This window comes from Genypterus blacodes, unplaced genomic scaffold (assembly GCF_046128005.1).
Source record: "Genypterus blacodes isolate CSIRO-AG114 ecotype Tasmania unplaced genomic scaffold, CSIRO-AGI_Gbla_v1 ptg000087l_1, whole genome shotgun sequence".
Classification (NCBI taxonomy): Eukaryota; Metazoa; Chordata; class Actinopteri; order Ophidiiformes; family Ophidiidae; genus Genypterus; species Genypterus blacodes.
Genome location: NW_027466892.1, coordinates 223,245 through 239,183, shown reverse-complemented (window position 1 = coordinate 239,183; position 15,939 = coordinate 223,245). Strand labels below are relative to the sequence as shown.

Below are 15,939 nucleotides of genomic sequence, written 5' to 3'. Positions count from 1 at the left end.
GTCTGAGATAGATCCGGACCTGGAGGAGTTTTGGGGCGTAGAACCCGACTCTCTCACGTCCTATAGTGTAAGTTAGAAAGGAGAGACGCCCATACTCACTTTATTCCTTCATTTGCACAGTGAGACGTTCAGCGGCTGTGAGGTCGGAGACAGTGACTGGAAATAGGTCGACATTCTTTTGATGAAATGGTTCTGGAGAAATCCTTCAGTGAGTAGACCTACAGGGATTGGAGGATAGTCACACACACACACACACACCTCAACTTTGGTGAGATGAGAAGAAACAAATGATTACTGCATTTTTCCCACAAATAAGTAAGTCATCTCAAAGGAATCTAAATGGGATGGAACCACTCAGACCTCACTGAACTTAACTCCTCTTCTGAGTTGGATTCAAAACGTCTCTGACACAAAACACACAGTTCTCAACACTAAAACTCCACACTTACGCCCAGAATACTAAACTCTACCCACGCGTGTTCCCACTCACTCACTCTGTCACACTTAACTCCATTACACGCAGGTAACATACAACTCACAGTTCCGTGTCCCGGGTAGCCGCCGGTCTCAACCCCAGCATCCGCGCTCCTCCTGCCGGCAGCTCCCCGTCCAGTCCTCGGTCAAACTGCGGTTCCTTCGCTTCAATTTAGCTCGCGACAGGTAGCATTTGCGGCTAGCCGTGAACTCCTACTCGGCCAACAATGTACGCTTTCGTCTCTTCAGCGTTTAAACCTTCTCCCGCCTCTTTTCTTCTTCTCGCTCACGCTCGCGCACCTCAGCTGCTATTTCCGTTTGTCATCCAATTCAGCCAATTCCAACAGCTGAACACATCGACACGCCAATACACAACAGAAATGAGAGTTATTGATCGGATCTCAGTAATAAAGCCCCACGTACTGCTACATTCTTATCACTGAGAACACATTTCATTTATTTCGCATATTCCACGTTCTGTTAAGTATTAAAATCTCTCAATTAACTTCTTTTTCTTTGATTTAAAGTTACACTAGCCCCCACATTTTCATCTGGGCGACAAATAAATTACGAGGGAAAATAAAGAGACAGAGACCTCTCACTGTATATTAGGACTTAATTTCTGTCATTATTTATCTATTTTACTTATTGAAATGAAGTTCAACAGAACAAACCGCACTTCTACAACCTGTCCACTTGATGGCGCTAAGCGGCTCTCTCTCCCACCGCTACCCCCCCACCACTCTGACTCTCTCTCTTGGTTGATTACTTTCAGGGTCTGGAGAACTCCTGGGCGAGGCACAGAGAGGTGGCAGAGTATTTCCATGCTGGTCTGGAAAACATGGGCCTCAAACTGTTTGTCAAAGAGAAAGTAAGCCTGATGTAAACACTGAACCGTTCCTTTAAGGGGGAAAACTTTCTATTCTGACTCCAACGGTTGTTACAGAGAGCACGGCTGCCAACAGTCACAACTATCATGGCTCCTCCTGGATACGACTGGAAGGAGATCACAGCCTACCTCATGAAAACACACAACCTGGAGATCTCTGGAGGACTTGGACCATCGGTTGGTTTGGTAAGAGAGGAAAACACATGTTTACCAAATGTCATCAAGCAGCTCAGTTCAGACCTGTACTAACTCCTTCACTGTTGTGTTGTGTTGTGTTGCAGGTGTTGCGTGTTGGACTTATGGGATGTAACAGCAGTAAGAGCAACGTTGACATGGTGCTGTCAGCCCTGAAAGACGCTCTGAAGAACTGCCACAAGAGCAAAGTGTAACAAGCTGCAGCTACCTGGAGCCTGAGACCGAGGCTCAACCAACATAGACAGGAAAAGGAAATAAAACCATGTGACTTGTTCTGGCTTTTGATTCTTATATGTTGTTGTTGTTGTTGTGATCTGCAGCGATCACGTTACATTAATGTGGCACCCTATTATGCAGAACATGGAATCAGGTGGAGAAGAGAACTGAATGAAATACATCACACACCAGGCTGAAGCTGGAGACACGGAGGCTGGACGGGACAGGAAGGACAAGAGGTCCACTCACAAAACAACAACAGCGCAGCATGAAAGGTCCAACTAAAAGGCTCATAAACAAAACAGATACCCAACAAGACTGACTGGGACGGGAATAGAAGCAAAGTGGAAACAAAGGGAAACTCTGGTTCACCTGGAGTCTGGAGTGACATTGATGAGCGGAGGGCAGTAGCTCAGTCGGTAGGGCTTCCGCTTGGGAACTGGAAGGTCGCCGGTTCGAGTCCCTGCCAAGGTGCCCCTGAGCAAGGCACCGAACCCCCAACTGCTCCCCCCTCTGGCTGGTAATGTAATGCAAGTCGCTTTGGATGAAAGCGTCTACTGATGTGATGAGCCTCAGGTGTGAGCAGGAACAGGGATCAGGTAGCCACGCCCAGCCAAGTAGCCACGCCCAGCCAGGAACAAACACACACTCTTGAAAACAAACACACACAGATCCTGACTCTTGTAATCATGTTCAAATATATTTATAGGTAATTTTTTAACATATTAATTCAGGCGTCCTTCTTTTTGTTGCCATTGTTTCTTTCTTCTTTCTTAGACTAGATGTTGCTAAGCAACTCACACACACGCATGCACGCACATGCACACACTCCGTCTCACATCTCACTGTGCATTTGGACAATCATTGTTTATCACTTATAAATCAGGTTTAACAGGAGAAACCACACTTCTGCATTCTGTCCACTAGATGCTGCTCAGCGACTCACACAAACACACACACACACACAGGTGTACTGTCAAAAGTAAAACTTGTTTCGATGAGGAAGAGCAGCAGAGGAAGACGTGACACAGCGTGAGTTAGAGATTAATTCTTTGATTTTATGGATCATAGTTTGTGTGTGTGTGTGTGGGCGTTGGTTTTAGAGTATTGTAGCTGTGTGTGTGTGTGTAGATACTCCAGTGTGTCTTTGGTCCAAAGCTCAGCACAGAAACAGTCCTACTTAAAGGAACGAACCAGTTGAGGATTATTGTCCATCCAAATAAAGAAACCGTCTGGATTCTCCCAGATCTCAGTGCGACCTTTGACCCTGCTGACCTACATACTCTGATTGACAGGCTAGAGAAATGGGTGAACACCCTGCTGCTGGACATTAGAACTGCAGCCTCCATTGGCATTTTTAGAAAGAAGTAAAGAACATCTGAATAATCTGGATTTAATCTGGAATCATTGGATTTATACTGTTTATTCTATACATTATATTTAATATATGGATAAATTTATATTGTGCTTCTCTCACTGCTATGAATTTGTATGTTCTTTTGCTCCTCTGTGTGTGTGTGCGTGTGTGTGTGTGTGTGTGTGTGTGTGTGTGTGTGTGTGTGTTCCCCTCTCTGTAGTTTGGTGAAGATGAGTGTTTGTGGTGATGAAGATGAGGGACCTCCAGACTTCAGTCATGAACCTGGACCCTCACACACACAGTAAGGGGGGGGGGTTTGATGATGAGCACAGGTGAGTGGAGCTCTGATCCGTCTCTGCATGGAGCGACTGAATGTTAGTTTATAAACAGATACAGATACTGGACTGGACTGTTCATGGACACAGTTCATGGCCCTCTAGACAATAAAGACTCTGATCTTATCTGACTGACTGACTGAAGTACAAAGGTTGAGGGGTAATCAGGCGACGCCATTAGAAGTCAGAGGAGGCACAGCTCCAGACTGGGAGGAGTTCAACCATGTTCCTGATGTTGTGGGTCTGTAAAGACCTTTGAGACTTTGGATGTGATGTTGGGCTGGAGAAATAAAAATTGACTTGACTTTCTCATATTTGACCTCATGACCTTCTGCTTCAATCCTCTGTTGTGTTGTCAATGCTGTGTTTATAGAGTTCACCAGCAGAGGGCAGACTCTCCTGTACCCAGCTGTGTGTCCATGAAGAGTGACAGGTCCATGGAACGACCTCCTGAATTCAGTGATGGACAGAAGTCTGCTGAAGAAAGGTCAGGGGTTAAACCAGATCACTCTGATATCATCACTGTAGAGACTGAGAGAGAGAGAGAGAGAGAGAGAGAGAGAGAGAATATCTGATGTAATGTCGTCGGTATCAAAACCTAAACTTCCTGTATTTAGCCTTTAGCTCATGTTAGCTGACAGCGTTTTACTTCCTTTTACTTCCCTTTCAACATAAAAGAGTGAATCCTTCATAAGGGCGTAGATGAGTTTAACTGGAGTCACACACACAGACAGACAGACAGACAGACAGACACAGACACACACACCATGGTAACTTATCTGCTTCAATCCTCTGTTGTGTTGTCAATGCTGTGTTTATAGAGTTCACCAGCAGAGGGCAGACTCTCCTGTACCCAGCTGTGTGTCCATAAAGAGTGACAGGTCCATGGATGAACCTCTGAACTTCAGTGATGGACAGAAGTCTGCTGAAGAAAGGTCAGAGGTTAAACCAGATCACTGTGATATCATCTGTGTAGTTTTGTAGTAGAAGACATCTCAAAGGACAGGTCTTCTGGAATGAAGGACATGTCTCAAGCATCCTGTGATGCTCTGAGCTGCTTTGAGGGACCAGCAGACAGCAGCGTTTCCTGTTGCCTCAAACAGACAGACGGACAGACATCACCATGACAACCTGTGTCTGTGTGTGTTTGCAGACTTCATGTTTCCTGATTTCTCCACAGAGTTCACCTGAAGAAGTCAGAGGTTTCCAGTGGTGTGTGTGTCCAGCAGCATCCAGCAGACCTGGACTCCATATTTACGGTGTGTAAATGTCCAGGCTCCGCCCACTTCCATATGGACGATGTCACCGGGTGGAGAATCTATTCCATAGAGAGATAAGAGATGTTTGACCGGAGCACTTGGTTCATTTAGTTTGACCAGTGAGAGTTCACTGGTAACCTAGTGTGAAGCCTCACAACTGTTGCTATGGTTACCTGCATCTTCATAAAGCCGGAGATTTAGAATGCAGGTCAGCTGCATGTTGTCAACATATAGACTGTAAACACACACCTGACAGCCAATCAGGAAGCAGGATCTTCTGTCCCCCTGCTATAAACTCACGTCTGACTCTTTCAGCTGCTGGAGGAGAACATTGTCAGGTTTGTGAAGGACGAGCTGAAGAGCGTCCAGAAGGTTCTGACCGCAGACTACCCACAATGCTTAGAGGACCAAGAGCAGTGGAGCAACAGAGAGGCGTTGGTGAAGCTCACAGTGAACTTCCTGAGGAGAATGAAGCAGGAGGAGCTGGCTGACTCTCTGCACAGCAGTAAGACCATTGAACAGCTTGAACATGATAAGGAAAGAGGAAACAGGACTAAAGCTTCACACTTACACTTAGAGCAGCTAATCACTCTCCTGCACAAAGAGACTGTGTTCACCTCCTGTTTATCAGCACTTTAGTCACATTCAAAGGCTCACCAACAGAAGTGTGTTTTTAGTGGGGATTTAAAGATCACAAGAGAGTTTGTCTCTTTGACTGGGGCAGGAAGTGGATTCCAAAGAAAAGGAGGTTGCTCTTGGTTGTTGGGATAGTGAGCAGGCCTGCTGAGATCTTAGAACAGGTGCAGGAACATCAGGGGTTAGAAGGTTACAAGGTGTTCTATTATACTGCTCTAGTCACAAAGCTTTGTACTCCTAAATGCTTTTTTACTCTGTAGTTTTCTTTTCTTCTCCATGTTTCCCTCCTCTGACTGTTGTCTCTTCATCAGGAAGTCTTGCTGCACTGTGCCAACGTAAACTGAAGTCTAAGCTGAAGCAGAAGTTCCAGAGTGTGTGTGAGGGGGTCGCTAAAGCAGGAAAGCAAACCTCTCTGAATGAGATCTACACAGAGCTCTACATCACAGAGGGAGGGGCTGGAGGGGTCAACCATGAACATGAGGTCAGACACATTGAAGCAGCATCCACGAAAGCACAGAGAGCAGAAACAACAATCAGATGTGAAGACATCTTCAAAGCCTCACTTGGAAGAGATCAGCCAATCAGAACACTGATGACAAAGGGCGTGGCTGGCATCGGGAAAACCCTCTTAACACAGAAGTTCACTCTGGACTGGGCTGAAGGCAAAGCCCACCAGAACATCCAGCTCACATTTCCATTCACCTTCAGAGAGCTGAATGTGCTGAGAGGGAGAAAGTTCAGCTTGGTGGAGCTTCTTCATCACTTCTTTACTGAAACCAAAGAAGCAGGAATCTGCAGCTTTGAAGACTTCCGGGTCGTCTTCATCCTGGACGGTCTGGATGAGTGTCGACTTCCTCTGGACTTCCACAAAGGTGAGATCCTGACCGATGTTAGAGAGTCCACCTCAGTGGATGTTCTGCTGACAAACCTCATCAGGGGGAACCTGCTTCCATCTGCTGGCCTCTGGATCACCACAAGACCTGCAGCAGCCAATCAGATCCCTGCTGAGAGCGTGGACATGGTGACAGAGGTCAGAGGGTTCACTGACCCTCAGAAGGAGGAGTACTTCAGGAAGAGACTTAGAGATGATGAGCAGGCCAACAGCATCATCTCCCACATCAAGACCTCACGAAGCCTCCACATCATGTGCCACATCCCAGTCTTCTGCTGGATCACTGCCACAGTTCTGGAGGACATGATGATGAAGACCAGAGAGAGAGGAGAGCTGCCCAAGACCCTGACTGAGATGTACATCCACTTCCTGGTGGTTCAGACCAAAGTGAAGAACATCAAGTATGATGGAGGAGCAGAGACAGATCCACTCTGGAATACAGAGAGCAGGAAGATGATGGAGTCTCTGGGAAAACTGGCTTTTGATCAGCTGCAGAAAGGAAACCTGATCTTCTATGAGTCAGACCTGACAGAGTGTGGCATGGACATCACAGCAGCCTCAGTGTACTCAGGAGTGTTCACACAGGTCTTTAAAGAGGAGAGGGGACTGTACCAGGACCAGGTGTTCTGCTTCGTCCATCTGAGCGTCCAGGAGTTTCTGGCTGCTCTTTATGTCCATCTGACATTCATCAACTCTGGAGTCAACCTGCTGTTAGAGAATAAACCAACCTCCTGGTGGTCCAAACTATCAGGACACAAACCTAAACTAACAAGTCTCCACCAGAGTGCTGTGGACGAGGCCTTACAGAGTCCAAATGGACACCTGGACCTGTTTCTTCGTTTCCTTTTGGGCCTTTCACTGCAGACCAATCAGACTCTCTTAAATGGTCTCCTGAAAGAGACAGGAGGGAGCTCAGAGACCAACCAGGAAACAGTCCAGTACATCAAGGAGAAGATCAATCAGAAGGTCTCTGCAGGGAGAAGCATCAATCTGTTCCACTGTCTGAGTGAGCTGAAGGATCTTTCTCTAATGAAAGGGATCCAAGAGCACCTGAGGTCAGGAGGTCTCTCCACAGTCACACTGTCTCCTGGTCAGTGGTCTGCTCTGGCCTTCATCTTACTGTCATCAGAGGAAGATCTGGATGTGTTTGACCTGAAGAAATACTCTGCTTCAGAGGAGGCTCTTCTCAGGCTGCTGCCAGTGGTCAAAGCCTCCAGGAAAACTCTGTAAGTGTGGAGACACACAAAAATTTGGATCATTTTAGGGAACAGAAATAAAATGTTCAACTTTTCATTTTTAGGCTGAGTGGCTGTAATCTGTCAGAGAGAAGCTGTGAAGCTCTGTCCTCAGTCCTCTGCTCCCAGTCCTCCAGTCTGAGAGACCTGGACCTGAGTAACAATGACCTGCAGGATTCAGGAGTGAAGCTGCTGTCTGCTGGACTAGAGAGTCCTCACTGTCAGCTGGAGACTCTCAGGTCAGGACTCTGCTCTTTGTGTCAGTGACCATTTAAATGTTCCTGCTAAAGAAGTCCTGATGTTCACCCCGCCCCCTCTCTCTCCCCCGCTCCCTCTGTCTCCCTCTCTCTCTCCCCCCCCCCCCCTATGTCTCTGTCTCTGTCTCTGTCTCTCCCTCTCTCTCTCTCTCTCTCAGGCTGTCAGGTTGTATGATCACACAGGAAGGCTGTGCTTCTCTGGCCTCAGGTCTGAGCTCCAACCCCTCCAGTCTGAGAGAGCTGGACCTGAGCTACAACCATCCAGGAGACGCAGGAGAGAAGCTGCTGTCTGCTGGAGTGGAGAGTCCAGGCTGGAGACTGGACACTCTCAGGTAAGGACACAACTACAGAGTGGACACTCAGGTGTGGACAGACTCCCTGTGGGTTGAAGGGAAAAACTCTGTCTCCAAATCAATAATCAATAACGTGCTGCTGCTGCTGTGTGTGTGTGTGTGTCTGTGTCTGTGTGTGTGTGTGTGTGTGTGTGTGTGTGTGTGTGTGTGTGTGTGTGTGTGTGTGTGTGTGTGTGTGTGTGTGTGTGTGTGTGTGTGTGTGTGTGTGTGTGTGTGTGTGTGTGTGTGTGTGTGTGTGTGTGTCTTCCTGCAGGATGGATCATGGTGGACAGCGGTGGATCAAAGCCGGTCTGAGGAAATGTAAGTTTGATGTGACTTTGATTCCTCAGACCAAAGCTCTGGAATCTATCTTGTGTCAGATCTAAATAATGCAGAGATACTTTAGTGCAGTGGTTCCCAAACTTTTTCTGCAGTGCCCCCCTTTAGTAGATAAGAATATTTCCTTGTCTTTGCTCTAATGACAGCTTCATCCCCACATCTTCTCAGTGACTGCTGTGGGCTCGCTTTGTGCTGCAGATCTTTTCTAATCGGGGTTGCAGCTGTCAGACTGACACTCTTAGTTCAGTTTCAATGTCCAGCTTCCACCTGGATTTGGTTTTGATTGAGGCTCACATAGGTAGGATGTGGCAGAAGGAAGGAGTGTGGCCATGGCTCTCCTACCTGGCAGAGGGGAATCGCTCATTCTCTATAATAATGAGTTAAATCCCTCACAACTGGACACTCTTAGTTCAGTTTCAACAAACAACAACCAGTAGTTGAGTATTTAGATATCAAAGGTGTGTCAGTAGAAAGTGACAGTGAGTCAGAGGACAAAGTGCAGTAGTGAATAAATGAGTGAATAATAAAGGCAGCAGCTGTGTTTGATGATAAACTGCTGCTGTTTGTGTCTTTTTCTGTCCATCAGATGTTTGTGAACTGGAACTGGACCCAAACACAGCAAGCAGATACCTCAAACTGTCTGACAACAACAGGAAGGTGACACGTGTGAAAGAGGAGCAGCCACATCCTGATCATCCAGAGAGGTTTGATCACTGGCCTCAGCTGCTGTGTAGAAATGGTCTGACTGGTCGTTGTTACTGGGAGGTGGAGTGGAGAGGAGACGTTTATCTATCAGTGAGTAACAGAGGAATCAAGAGGAAAGGAGACGGAGATGAGAGAATGTTTGGAGGAAATAATCAGTCCTGGGTGCTGAGCTGCTCTGATGATCATGGTTACTCTGTCAGGCACATTAACAGAGACACGCCCCTCAGTGTCCCTGTGTCCTCCTCTGTTCCTCTCAGAGTAGGAGTGTATCTGGACTGTCCTGCTGGCACTCTGTCCTTCTACAGCGTCTCTCGCACACTGATCCACCTCCACACCTTCACCACCACATTCACTCAACCTCTCTATGCTGGGTTTGGGTTCTGGAGGTTCATTGGGTCATATGGTTCATCAGTGACTCTGTGTGATCTGTAGGACACACAGACACACGCACACACTTTCTCTCTCTCTCAAACACACTATCTCTATCACACACGCATACACACACTTTCTGCGGAGCGATCTTTTGGTCGCGGACAAAACCTTAGTTGACGGGGTGGTGCTTGCTTCGGAATTTGTGGAGCGATCTGCCGGTCGCGAACCGAATCGGGCGGGCCGAATCACCGGATCCGCTCGCGGGCCGGACCAAACGACCAGAGGTTGCCCACCTCTGAGCTAAAGAGATCAAATAGAGAAATCAGCAACAATCAAACAGCTGTGCATGACTAAATGTTGAATGAACTGTTTTGTAGTTTTCATTTGGTGTCAGAGTGAAAATAGATTCTGCAGCTCAGTGAGAAGCTCAGATTCCACTTAAGAACTTCCGCTTTCAGACCTCCTGGACCCCAGCAGACTTTAATACAACTATTACACAAACTCAACACTGCAGCATACTGGACTGATATTATACTGCAGGGTGTTATATTATACTGTTTTATATTATACTGTACTGTGTTATATTATACTGTGTTATATTAAACTGTACTGTTATATTACTCTGTGTTGTATTATACTGTACTGTATTATATTATTCTGTGTTGTATTATACTGTACTGTATTATATGTGGTGAAAGTACTTTGACCTACATTCATGTATGAAAGTAAATAACCAAATAGAGATGATAAGTATTAGTAGTATTAGCAGGTGTAGTAGTAACAGTAGAAGTCCTGGTAGTCAGTGAAGACAGTGAGAGCAGGCGTGAGCTCACAGGGAACTTTATTATCAGTCAGATTAAAACTCTTTGGCTACAGAGGCAAACTGTTGTCACGGATGATATAAATCCATGTGCTGGTCTGTCGTCACGTTGGCAGTCAGTCAGCTTGTTGTAAAACCATGGATCCCCTTGTTCATTTGTACTTATCAGCTGCTGTAACTGCACACAGCAGTAAGAAGTCACAGGGACCAGACTTCCTCCTGACCAGCTAAGCCTTAGATGTGTCATATACATATAGAACCAGAAACTAAATACAAATACTGTATATTCAATCATCTACTGTGTTAGTCTGCCATCATCAAAATGCTGCGTACAGTAAATAGAACAAGCTGAGGCGTGTTTGGATTTGTCAAGTCTTTCTAGTTGGAGTGGATCAAAATGCCACAGAAATCAAAACATGAACTTCTTTTAACAAGTTACTGACTCAACATCACAGATTTGATATCATTTGTGGTTCAGTTGCAAACAAAAACTAATCAACATTGCATTTCCTTCATCACACCAACACATATTCCAGACCTCAAGCCCTACAGTGTGATTGAGTGGTGACAGCAGCATTAAAGCCTAACAGTGAATATGAGGCGGGTGCGTCACAAACACTTTCATGGCCGCCAAACTGGAACGCTCAGGTCCGTTGGTTTTAGCGTTGGCGGCAGCAAAAGGACGAACTGTGGCCATAGTTTGGACGCAGGGCTGTTGTTCTCTTTCTGCTCCATTCTGATGGCTTCTCCCTGTCGCCTGGGGAGTGTGTGTGTGTGTGTGTGTGTGTGTGTGTGTGTGTGCGTGTGCGTGGACGCAGATTGTTTTCACAGCTACACCCAGTTTTCAGTCGTATCCAGAGGCTGAGAGCCTTCGTGGACGTCTGATGGACCGCCTGAGCAACGCCACTACAGCTAATGTTGGAGATGTTCAAGTCCTGGTGCTCGTGGAAGTGCTGGTACAGACGTGAAGAAATGGAGCCAGAAATGCTCCGTTACTGTGGGACCAGGCAGTTCCACATGTAGGCTGGTGCAGGAGCCACATGGAGAACCGGCCGTGGTTCAAACTATTCAGCATCACGCAAGGAGACGCAGACGGGAGATTCAAGGTGACACTTCGCAAAGAAACGCAAAGGAAAGACCTACGAAGAAACTCCACTTAGCTCAAATAGTTTAAAAAAGGAGGACGAGAGCGAGAGGGACTTCAAGATTTAAATGAGAGGAAACACAGACGGTTCAGAGCTGAGCTGAGTGACCAGTCTGAGATAGATCCGGACCTAAAGGAGTTTTGGGGCGTAGAACCCGACTATCTCACGTCCTATAGTGTAAGTTAGAAAGGAGAGACGCCCATACTCACTTTATTCCTTCATTTGCACAGTGAGACGTTCAGCGGCTGTGAGGTCGGAGACAGTGACTGGAAATAGGTCGACATTCTTTTGATGAAATGGTTCTGGAGAAATCCTTCAGTGAGTAGACCTACAGGGATTGGAGGATAGTCACACACACACACACACACCTCAACTTTGATGAGATGAGAAGAAACAAATGATTACTGCATTTTTCCCACAAATAAGTAAGTCATTTCAAAGGAATCTAAATGGGATGGAACCACTCAGACCTCACTGAACTTAACTCCTCTTCTGAGTTGGATTCAAAACGTCTCTGACACAAACCACACAGTTCCTAACACTTAAACTCCACACTTACGCCCAGAATACTAAACTCTACCCACGCGTGTTCCCACTCACTCACTCACTCTCTCACACTTAGCTACAATCCACGCAGGTAACATACAACTCACAGTTCCGTGTCCCGGGTAGCCGCCGGTCTCAACCCCAGCATCCGCGCTCCTCCTGCCGGCAGCTCCCCGTCCAGTCCTCGGTCAAACTGGGGTTCCTCCGGTCCAACTTCTGGTAGAAAACATGAACTTTGTCTCTCGAGTTTAAACCTTCTCCCGCCTCTTTTCTTCTTCTCGCTCGCGCACCTCAGCCGCTATTTCCGTTTGTCATCCAATTCAACCAATTCCAACAGCTGAACACATCGACACGCCAATAAACAACAGAATTGAGAGTTATTGATCGGATCTCAGTAATAAAGCCCCACGTACTGCTACATTCTTATCACCGAGAATCCAACACATTTAATTTATTTCGCATATTTTATGTTTTGTTAAGTATTAAAATGTCTCAATTAACTTGTTTTTCTTTGATTTAAAGTTACACTACAAATCACTTTTCTTTTTAGCTCATATTTTTCCCTTCATAAGTATTCAGATTTATACAGCCCCACATTTTCATCTGGGCGACAAATAAATTACGAGGGAAAATAAAGAGACAGAGACCTCTCACTGTATATTAGGACTTAATTTCTGTTATTCTTCTTTTATTTTACTTATTGAAATGAAGTTCAACCGAAGAAACCACACTTCTACAATCTGTCCACTAGATGGTGCTAAACGACTCTCTCTCACACCCACACCCACATCTCCACCCCCCGCCCCCCACACCCACACACACACAGGTGTACTGTCAAAGGTGAAAGTTGTTCCGATGCGGAAGAGCAGCAGAGGTAGACGGGACGCAGCGTGAGTTAGAGTTTGATTCTATGATTTTATGGATCATCGTCGTTTGTCTTTCATGCTTGTGTTTGTGTGTGTGTGTGTGTTGGTTTGATAGCCTGTGCGTGTGTGTTGGTTTTAGAGCCTGTGTGTGTGTGGCCTACTTAAAGGAATTAACCAGTTGAGGATTATTGTCCATACAAATAAAGAAGCCGTCTGGATTCTCCTAGATCTCAGTGCGATCTTTGACACTGCTGACGCTCTGATTGACAGGCTAGAGAAATGGGTGAACACCCTGCTGCTGGACATTAGAACTGCAGCCTCAATTGGCATTTTTAAAAAGAAGTAAAGAACATCTGAATAATCTGGATTTAATCTGGATTCTTTGGATTCATACTGTTTATTCTATACATTCTATTTAATATATATTGATATATTTATATTGTGCTTCTCTCATTGCTATGAATTGTGTTCTTTTGCTCTTGTGTGTGTGTGCGTGTGTGTCTGTGTGTGTGTGTCCCTCTCTGTAGTGTGGTGAAGATGAGTGTTTGTGGTGATGAAGATGAGGGACCTGTAGACTTCAGTCATGAACGTGGACCCTCACACACACAGTAAGGGGGGGGGGCTGAGTCACCATGGAGACGCTGTTTTCTCATCTAAGTGTAAACATGTCCATTTGATGATGACTCTATGTTGATGAAGCTGCTTGACTCTTCATCCAAGGCTCATTCTGATGATGAGCACAGGTGAGTGGAGCTCTGATCCGTCTCTGCATGGAGCGACTGAATGTTCATCATCAATCAGGTGACGCCATTAGAAGTCAGAGGAGGCACAGCGCCAGTCTGGGAGGAGTTCAACCATGTTCCTGATGTTGTGGGTCTGTAAAGCCCTTTGAGACTTTGGATGTGATGTTGGGCTGGAGAAATAAAATTGACTTGACTTTCTCACATTTGACCTCATGACCTTCTGCTTCAATCCTCTGTTGTGTTGTCAATGCTGTGTTTATAGAGTTCACCAGCAGAGGGCAGACTCTCCTGTACCCAGCTGTGTGTCCATGAAGAGTGACAGGTCCATTTATGAACCTCCTGTATTCAGTGATGGACAGAAGTCTGCTGAAGAAAGGTCAGAGGTTAAACCAGATCACTGTGATATCATCACTGTAGAGACAGAGGAGAGAGAGAGAGAGAAAATATCTGATGTAATGTCCTCCGTATCAAAACCCAAACTTATGTACTTGTATTTAGCCTTTAGCTCCTGTTAGCTCACGGCGTTTTACTTCCTTTTATTTAATTTTTAATTTAATTTACAGTCATTTAGCTAGACACTTTTATCCAAAGCGACTTACAACACACAATTGAAATTTATCTTGCACCCCCTCATATCACACACACACAAACACATGCATTACAGAGGGGGTGCAGGGCAGCCATTTACGGCGCCCATAGAGAGCAGTTGGGGGTTCGGTGCCTTGCTCAGGGGCACCTTGGCAGTGCCCTGGCAACTCACCAGTTACCAGTCCACTTACTTGGTCCAAACGGGACTACACCCTCCGGTTCCCTAACTGAATCACTATGGACTGAGATACTGCCGCCCTTTCAAGATAAAGGAGTGAATCCTTCATAAGGGCGTAGATGAGTTTAACCGGAGTCACACACACACACACACACACACACACACACACACACACACACACACACATACACATACACATACACATACACATACACATACACACACACACACACACACACACACACACACACACAAGGTAACTTATCTGCTTCAATCCTCTGTTGTGTTGTCAATGCTGTGTTTATAGAGTTCACCAGCAGAGGGCAGACTCTCCTGTACCCAGCTGTGTGTCCATGAAGAGTGACTGGTCCATGACTCATCCTCCTGAATTCAGTGATGGACAGAAGTCTGCTGAAGAAAGGTCAGAGGTTAAACCAGATCACTGTGATATCATCACTGTAGTTTTGTAGTAGAAGACATCTGAAAGGACAGGTCTTCTTAAATGAAGGACACGTCTCTGTCCACCTGGGTGTTTGGATCAGAGCCTCAGAAGTTGAGCTGATGAGCTGAAGATTGATTCCAGGATCCTGTGATGCTCTGAGCTGCTTTGAGGGACCAGCAGACAGCAGCGTTTCCTGTTGCCTCAAACAGACAGACATCACCATGACAACCTGTGTCTGTGTGTGTTTGCTGACTTCATGTTTCCTGATTTCTCCACAGAGTTCACCTGAAGAAGTCAGAGGTTTCCAGTGGTGTGTGTGTCCAGCAGCATCCAGCAGACCTGGACTCCATATTTACGGTGTGTAAATGTCCAGGCTCCGCCCACTTCCATATGGACGATGTCACCGGGTGGAGAATCTATTCCATAGAGAGATTAGAGATGTTTGACCGGAGCACTTGGTTCATTTAGTTTGACCAGTGAGAGTTCACTGGTAACCTAGTGTGAAGCCTCACAACTGTTGCTATGGTTACCTGCATCTTCATAAAGCTGGAGATTTAGAACGCCGGTCAGCTGCATGTTGTCAACATATAGACTGTAAACACACACCTGACAGCCAATCAGGAAGCAGGATCTTCTGTCCCCCTGCTATAAACTCACGTCTGACTCTTTCAGCTGCTGGAGGAGAACATTGTCAGGTTTGTGAAGGACGAGCTGAAGAGCGTCCAGAAGGTGCTGACCGCAGACTACCCACAATGCTTAGAGAGGCCGAGCGAGGACCGAGAGCAGTGGAGCGACAGAGAGGCGTTGGTGAAGCTCACAGTGAACTTCCTGAGGAGAATGAAGCAGGAGCAGCTGGCTGACTCTCTGCACAGCAGTAAGACCATTGAACAGCTTGAACATGATAAGGAAAGAGGAAACAGGACTAAAGCTTCACACTTACACTTAGAGCAGCTAATCACTCTCCTGCACAAAGAGACTGTGTTCACCTCCTGTTTATCAGCACTTTAGTCACATTCAAAGGCTCACCAACAGAAGTGTGTTTTTAGTGGGGATTTAAAGATCACAAGAGAGTTTGTCTCTTTGACTGGGGCAGGAAGTGGATTCCAAAGAAAAGGAGT

At 46.2% G+C, this 15,939-nt stretch overlaps 2 protein-coding genes across 2 annotated transcripts in view; both read left to right on the top strand.

Annotated features, from left to right (window-relative positions):
• The window catches only part of LOC143007430 (uncharacterized), an 82,509-nt gene that overhangs the window by 48,423 nt on the left and 18,147 nt on the right, over positions 1–15,939 (top strand). The window contains 8 exon segments of the mRNA XM_076158775.1: positions 3,352–3,432; positions 3,840–3,953; positions 4,288–4,401; positions 13,398–13,478; positions 13,876–13,989; positions 14,687–14,800; positions 15,100–15,178; positions 15,494–15,695. Of these exon segments, the coding sequence (XP_076014890.1) occupies positions 3,352–3,432; positions 3,840–3,953; positions 4,288–4,401; positions 13,398–13,478; positions 13,876–13,989; positions 14,687–14,800; positions 15,100–15,178; positions 15,494–15,695 (899 nt within the window).
• On the top strand, positions 1,233–1,832 carry LOC143007442 (alanine--glyoxylate aminotransferase-like). The gene is made up of 3 exons (XM_076158788.1): positions 1,233–1,345; positions 1,421–1,549; positions 1,645–1,832. The coding sequence occupies exons 1-3, from the start codon at positions 1,316–1,318 to the stop codon at positions 1,750–1,752; spliced, it is 267 nt and encodes an 88-aa protein (XP_076014903.1). The 5' UTR covers positions 1,233–1,315; the 3' UTR covers positions 1,753–1,832.

Excerpts from the sequence above, each read along its gene's own strand:
- LOC143007442 (XM_076158788.1), top strand. The coding sequence starts at position 1,316 with ATGGGCCTCAAACTGTTTGTCAAAGAGAAA. Across the intron at positions 1,346-1,420 it reads AACTGTTTGTCAAAGAGAAA|AGAGCACGGCTGCCAACAGT; the intron begins GTAAGCCTGATG and ends CGGTTGTTACAG. Across the intron at positions 1,550-1,644 it reads TTGGACCATCGGTTGGTTTG|GTGTTGCGTGTTGGACTTAT; the intron begins GTAAGAGAGGAA and ends GTTGTGTTGCAG.